This window comes from Lactuca virosa, chromosome 6, assembly GCF_052849685.1.
Source record: "Lactuca virosa cultivar CGN04683 chromosome 6, Lactuca_virosa_CGN04683_v6, whole genome shotgun sequence".
Taxonomy (NCBI): domain Eukaryota; kingdom Viridiplantae; phylum Streptophyta; class Magnoliopsida; order Asterales; family Asteraceae; genus Lactuca; species Lactuca virosa.
In genome coordinates, this window is record NC_136431.1 from 74,796,486 (window position 1) to 74,803,355 (window position 6,870).

The 6,870-nt window shown below is 34.8% G+C and overlaps 1 protein-coding gene across 1 annotated transcript; it reads left to right on the top strand.

Annotated features, from left to right (window-relative positions):
* The first annotated feature begins 2,992 nt into the window (after positions 1-2,992).
* LOC145119661 (patellin-3-like) lies at positions 2,993-5,588 on the top strand. Its single transcript, XM_079055366.1, has 4 exons — positions 2,993-4,103; positions 4,652-4,776; positions 4,869-5,019; positions 5,109-5,588. The coding sequence occupies exons 1-4, from the start codon at positions 3,132-3,134 to the stop codon at positions 5,361-5,363; spliced, it is 1,503 nt and encodes a 500-aa protein (XP_078911492.1). The 5' UTR covers positions 2,993-3,131; the 3' UTR covers positions 5,364-5,588.
* Positions 5,589-6,870: the final 1,282 nt, after the last annotated feature.

The following is a 6,870-nucleotide window of genomic DNA, read 5'->3' on the forward strand; positions in this document are numbered from 1 at the left end:
GTAACATGTCGAGAAAAAGAGATACTTTCATGAATATTGCATATCAAGTAGAAAACACATATAAATTATAATAGGTATAGTTTATGAATCATATGAACTATTTTACAAAGTCCAGGTTAAAACATGGAAATAAACTTATAAACTATAATAAGTATAGTTTATGGAACAAATGGATCTTTTTACAAATTACTTGTTATTTATAAAAAGGTTTTCACATTATTACTTGTAAATTCGTTGAAGCTAATTGTGAGACACGTCTTCGTGTACTTACCTAAGTACCAAAGGAAGTCTAGTCTTAAGAACCAGAGTCTCCTGAAGGGAGAGTGTGAGTTTGTGTATAGATCTATACATGATTGACAATCCCGCACCCTGACTGTTAGCTACAGTTTGACCGACAGGTTTGCGGGTGACAAACGTTATTTTTGATATTGACAAACGATTCATGTCATATAAGGTTATCCGTCATATTAGTATGATTATAAGAACTCACAAGGAGAAAACAAAGATATATTTACGTAGTAATATACTTTTCCTAAACAGTCTCAAGGGATATTAACTATATGATTACTCAGTATATACAATAGGGTTAGATGAAATTGAAGTGTGATAGACAGTGGAATGTGTGATTTCCGCCTCATTTCTTGTTCCTTGTTTGGTTGTGGGCTTAGGGCAGATTCACCCATTCAACTGTCTGTCCGATCTCGGTTATATACAACTCGTATGTATTAAGTGATCATAGGAGGGTAGTATCGTCGCATCAAGTTTTCATGGCAAACAAATCTTTAACTAGTTAACTTATAAACAAAACTAGATATCATTAAAATAAGTATAGTAATTATACTTGTGCTTTTCGGTCTTAGAACAATTAAGACTACAAATCGGTTTAATAGAAAATATAATATTTTCTGTGATAAATATCGTTATTTTGAAGGTAAACAGTTTCGATTTAACTTTCTGAAAACAATAACAATTATTACTGAAAACAATGTTTTACAATAGAGTAAGTAGAACTAGGAACATATTTACAAAAGTTTCAACACTTATTTATAAACTAGTATAACATAAATGACCTTAAATGGTTAATTCTATAATTCCTTAGTTTATACATCAGAGTTATATATAAATAATATCCGATAAGCAGTGGAATGTGTGACTTCCGCCTCATTTTCTGTTCCTTGTTTGGTTGTGGGCTTATGGCAGATTCACACATTCAATTGTCTGTTCGATATTAGGTTATATATAGTTAGTATAAACTAAGTGATTATAGAAGGAACTATTGTGGTTACCATTCTACTAGAGAATCATTAATGTTAATTATGTGATTACTTGATGAATACATTAGAATTATATATAATAAAGATCCGGTGGACAATGGAATGTGTGACTTCTGCCTCATTTCCTGTTCCTTGTTTGGTTGTGGGCTTAGGGAAGATTCACACATTCAACTGTCTAATCGATCTGTATTATATATAATTTGTATTCACTAAATGATCACAGAAGAAATAACTACAGTCATATTACTTATTAAGAAAATATAGGATTTTCTAGAGGAACATGCGAACTTTTCCAAAGAACAAAGAGTATACTTTTTATAACAAAAATACTTATGAACTCACCAACTTTAATGTTGACACTTTTTCAAATCATTTGTATTCTCAGGAACGTTAGTAGACAGGTACCCTCTCAGGCGCTGTGAAGATGGAGTTATTTGTTGTTGGGCTTGGATGCGAACGACTTCAGAGTGATTACAATTATGAATGCGATTCTTGGAGACTAGATGCGAATCTTAGAAGTCAAGTGCGAATCTCAGAAGCCTGCTGTGATCCTAGGATGCGAAAGTTGCTTGCTGGGATCTATGGTTCAATGTGAATGCTAGATAACTTGCAAAGGAAGATTCTATATCGAATATTCTAGATTCTACTTTATTTTTAGAAACGATTTTATTTTATTTTTTTAGCATTTAATAGGTAGTTTATTTTTATTTGATACTTTCCTTTTTGTAAGCATTTACATATGGCCATCGTTGAACATTGTAGAATATGAATGACTGAAGTTGAATATTGAACGTTTGTTCTTACTTTCCTGAATTATTGCGTATAATTTGGATTTTCGTCATTGTTTGGGACGCGTTTCTCATTTGTGGCTTGATTTCAAGTCAATAGGTCTTGGCTTGTTATCAAATATCATTTGACGGATGATTTCCTGATGTTGATAAGAACTCAAGTTACTAGGTCTTAACTTGTTTTCACCCGATATTCAATCTATAAGTCTATGTTGTCTATCAAATCTATCATTTTTTTTGTTATTTTCTTATCGTTCTTGTTCCCGTTTCTTATTTTTCCGCTACATTCATATAATCAGAAAATCCAAAAGAAATTAAACCCCGCATTAGATAAAAGGTTCAAACCCAGGTTTTGATTTTTAAAAAGATGAGGGGTAGGAGATTGGCGTTGCAATGGTAAACGTAAATGAAAGTATGTACATGAGTGGTGATGAGGCTGATTAGAAAAAAAAAATAATAATAACAAATAACAAAAAGATGGATAATGATAGTAAAATATTCATACCTAACAGAGTAAAGAAATAGATGTATAGTGTAGGTACCAAATCCTCGAATAAACATTATCAAAATGATTTTTTCATACTAATAGCAAAAACAAGACGTCTCGATGTTTTCATCAAAATAATAAACCACCTCCAAGTCACCTAGGCGAAAATACCATTTAAAAAAATATAAAATGATATAAAAAAATCCAAAAAATCTAAAATTCGTGACAGATGACTTGGTATAAGAACAAAAAAAGAAAAGCAATATCTACAGAAAAAGTAAAATCAGAATTGGCTTCTTTTACCATTACCCTTAAGAATAGGATGAATCAAACTAGACAAAAAAGAAAGAAGAAAAAAAGAAAAAGAAAAAGAAAAGGATGCAGTATGTTCCTCTCTTCACAACCCATAACATAATATAAAATAAATTCTCTGTTTTATCAGTTTTTATTATTTTCTCTTTCTCGTTTATTCTTTCTGCTTTATCAAAAAGTTAAAAACCTTGCTTTGCTTTTTCACTTTTCCTGCTACTAGTATTGCTACAGAAAACAGTCTTTGAATTTTAAACCCTCAGATTTCCAGAAATGGCCGACGAAAATCCCACCACCGCCGCTCCAGAAGCGGCGGCACTAGTCCAAAACTCTCCACCGCGCTCCTCCACTTCAGAAGAAACCCTAGAACCCCCACCACCACCAGTCTCTGTAACTGAGAACGAAACCCCACTTTCACTACCTCTCATTTTAACATCCAAAGAAACAGCTATTTCACCACCGTCGTCGCCGCCGCCGTCCTCCACCGCAGCTACAACCAACACTACGTTGGGCGAGGTAATAGAACAACCCGAAAAAACTTTATCACATGACCACAAGAAAATCCCCCAATCCATGGTTTCTTTCAAAGAAGAGAGCAACAGAATCAGAGATCTATCAGGTTTGGAGAAGGTATCACTCGATGAGCTCAAACAGCTAGTTCAAGAAGCCATTGCCAACAAAGATTTCGCGTTTTCGTCTACATCAGAAGACCCCACTTCAGAAATCAAATCAAATCCGGACGAGATCTCAATTTGGGGGATACCTCTTCTTAAAGACGATCGAACTGATGTAATTTTGCTCAAGTTCTTGCGAGCTAGAGACTTCAAAGTGAAAGATTCTTTCACGATGCTCAAGAACACACTCCGTTGGAGAAAAGCATTTAGCATTGACGCTTTAGTTGATGAAAACCTAGGAGACGATCTCGAAAAGGTTGTGTTTATGCATGGATATGACACCGAAGGTCACCCAGTTTGTTACAATGTCTACGGCGAGTTTCAGAACAAGGAACTTTATCAGAAAACCTTCTCCGATGAAGAAAAGAGAACAAGGTTTCTGAAATGGAGGATTCAGTTTCTTGAGAGGAGCATTAGAAAGCTGGATTTTAGTCCCGGCGGCGTAAATACTATTTTTCAGGTCAGTGATCTGAAGAACTCGCCGGGGCCGGGGAAGAGGGAGCTCCGGCTCGCCACCAAGCAAGCTTTACAGCTTCTACAGGACAATTACCCTGAATTTGTCGCAAAACAGGTGAACTTAAATTAACTTACATTAATTACGACTTCCATTAATATTTTGAGATATTAATTGTTGTTTTTAATTCGTAATTTTAAAGTATGAAGTATGAACCCTAATCTGGCAATAATTTGGGCTTTAATTAATTGGTTCATAAAAATCAAACAATGAATTATGAGGTGGGTGTTAGTGCATCCTCTAAGATTAGAGACATGTCTTTTCTACTCAAACAATGACTTTGAAAATCGACTCCACTTAATGAATTGAAAATGACCTCTTTTAAACATGTTTTTTGTCATTTACATTAAAAGCTACATTGAACTAAATTGATAAATGAAGAAATAACCTTTAATCAAATAAGATATCACGATAAATAAATTGTATATACTATATGTATGCCAAATAGTCTAGATATTTATTATTTATCACTTTAAATAATTTGTTTACAACGTTAAAATATTAAACACGTTGAAATCTTTCAAAACATGATTATAATCAAATAAAAACATTTAGTTACTTCCAAAACTAAAAAAAAATTAATTTATTGAGATTTATATTTGAAGGTGTTCATCAATGTTCCATGGTGGTATTTAGCTTTCTATACAATGATGAGTCCATTCATGACTCAAAGAACCAAGAGCAAATTTGTATTTGCCAGCCCTTCAAGAACTTCCGAAACCCTTTTCAAGTACGAATTTACGATTCTACCCTTTTCGTTTCTTTAAATATTTCATTATAATTTTATAAAAAAAATCTCATTTTTGTTTATTTTTCATTTAGATACGTGAGTCCAGAACATGTTCCAATTCAATACGGCGGATTAAGTGTAGATTACTGTGATTGCAATCCCGAATTCACCATTGATGATCCAGCTGCTGTTGTTACTGTTAAGCCATGCACCAAACAAACCGTGGAGATTATCGTAAACGAGGTAAAATTACGATTTTACCCTTTTGAAAAATACCATGTTTTTGGTTATGAAACGGATTTTTTTTTTTTTTTTTTTTTTTTTTGTTGCAGAGATGTAATTTTGTTTGGGAGTTACGAGTGGTTGGATGGGAAGTGAGCTATAGTGCTGAATATGTGCCTAAGAATGAAAATAATTACACGATAATTATACAAAAAGCAAGGAAGATAAGTGCAAATGATGAACCTGTTATAAGCCATAGCTTTAAAATCAATGAGCTTGGAAAGATTCTTCTCACCATTGATAACCCAACATCAAAGAAGAAAAATCTGCTTTATAGGTTCAAGGTTGATCCCCTTAATGAATGAAGAAAGATGAAGATCTATAGTTATATGGTGGGTTTTGGTGATGTTATAGCTAGATTTGGAAAATTGGAATACTGGATCTTTTATTTTATTTATTTTTTTGTGTTTTTGTTGTGTTGTGTTGTTGACCTTTTTGGGTTCTTGGTGTATTATAACTTTACTTCCATAGTAGGCTCCCTTTTGTGGGTCTTCTTGGTGGTTTGATATGAACTTGGTTTTTACTTTAAAGAGTGTTATGCATCTTGATGCTATTTTTGGAAAATTTGTTGCTTGTTTTGCTCATACATGTAATGAGATTGTGATTGTTCATTTGCTGCTGTTGGTTACTACCATATGGTTCATTTATTTCTCCATGTAGTGCTTATTTGTTAACCATAGAGTTCTGATTTGATATGGTGCAACCAACATGGTACAAAGACTCCATAGGCGTTTACTCATATTGGTAGTGCTCTTGTCATTGTACGTTTAACGATAGAGTTCTCAGAGGCTCTTGTAAGAGTACTCTATTAGCATGTATTTTATGTTGATAGGCCCATTCTTTTGCTTTTATTGTGCAACCCAATTTCTCTGTACATCCTTTTCTCTTCTCAGATCAGCTCAAGTTGTCGGCCACCATTGTGTCATTGTTGTATTCTTCATCCACTTCTCCTCTTCTCATCATTGCGTCGGCCGTCGGATTTGGTGTTCTTGGACACCTCGATGGAACCTCAACCCTACCGACGAAAATGACTCCGAATGACACAACTTGACTCTTTAGTTAAAATGTGTATTTATGGAACCATAACTCAATGACTCCTCACGATGATCCTCAAAAAGAGTGTTACGGCTTGCTCGATTTGGAATATCTTGAAGAACTCTTCCGCGATAACAAGGATGCCCATGATGTCGAACTTGAAAACGAATTTTGGACCATGGTTATTGGTGATAAAACAATCACTCGGTATTGCGAAAAGTTGAAGTTGCTTGTCGATCTCTTGCCAATATTAATTCTCCCGTGCCTGAGAAAACCCTAGTAACTTGTATTCTGAACCATCTTGTCCGTGACATGCAAGAATGTTGCTACTATTATCCTTCATTACATGCCTTTGCCTAATTCCTACAAGCACATTCCATGCCTCTTTCTGCTTCTTCTTGAGGAACTAAGCTTAACAAGGACACACCACTAACAAGCCTCTCACCATGATCATTCACCTATTCCTATTGTGTTACACACGACTCCAACATGTCAACACTTGGGCTCTAATAGACGAGGGGGTCAAAATAACCGTTCCAACAACAACCGATGCCAAGAAAGCCTAAAAACCATCGCATATAGTCATCTTGAAAGCCTATTATCACTTGACAGCCACCAAACAACTCCATGCCAAGCTTCTCCTTTCCATGACAACATTATGGGTGACTATTCCCACCGTAGTAGGCATTTTAGTGATTACCACTGACCAACAACAACACCAAAACAGCCCCGCCGCCGCTTGCCAGCACATATAAGCACATCCTCGTGGCTACTTAT

Coding starts and splice junctions, on each gene's coding strand:
- LOC145119661 (XM_079055366.1), top strand. CDS start 3,132: ATGGCCGACGAAAATCCCACCACCGCCGCTCCAGAAGCGGCGGCACTA. Junction 4,104..4,651: donor CTGAATTTGTCGCAAAACAG/GTGAACTTAAAT, acceptor TTATATTTGAAG/GTGTTCATCAATGTTCCATG. Junction 5,020..5,108: donor TGGAGATTATCGTAAACGAG/GTAAAATTACGA, acceptor TTTTTGTTGCAG/AGATGTAATTTTGTTTGGGA.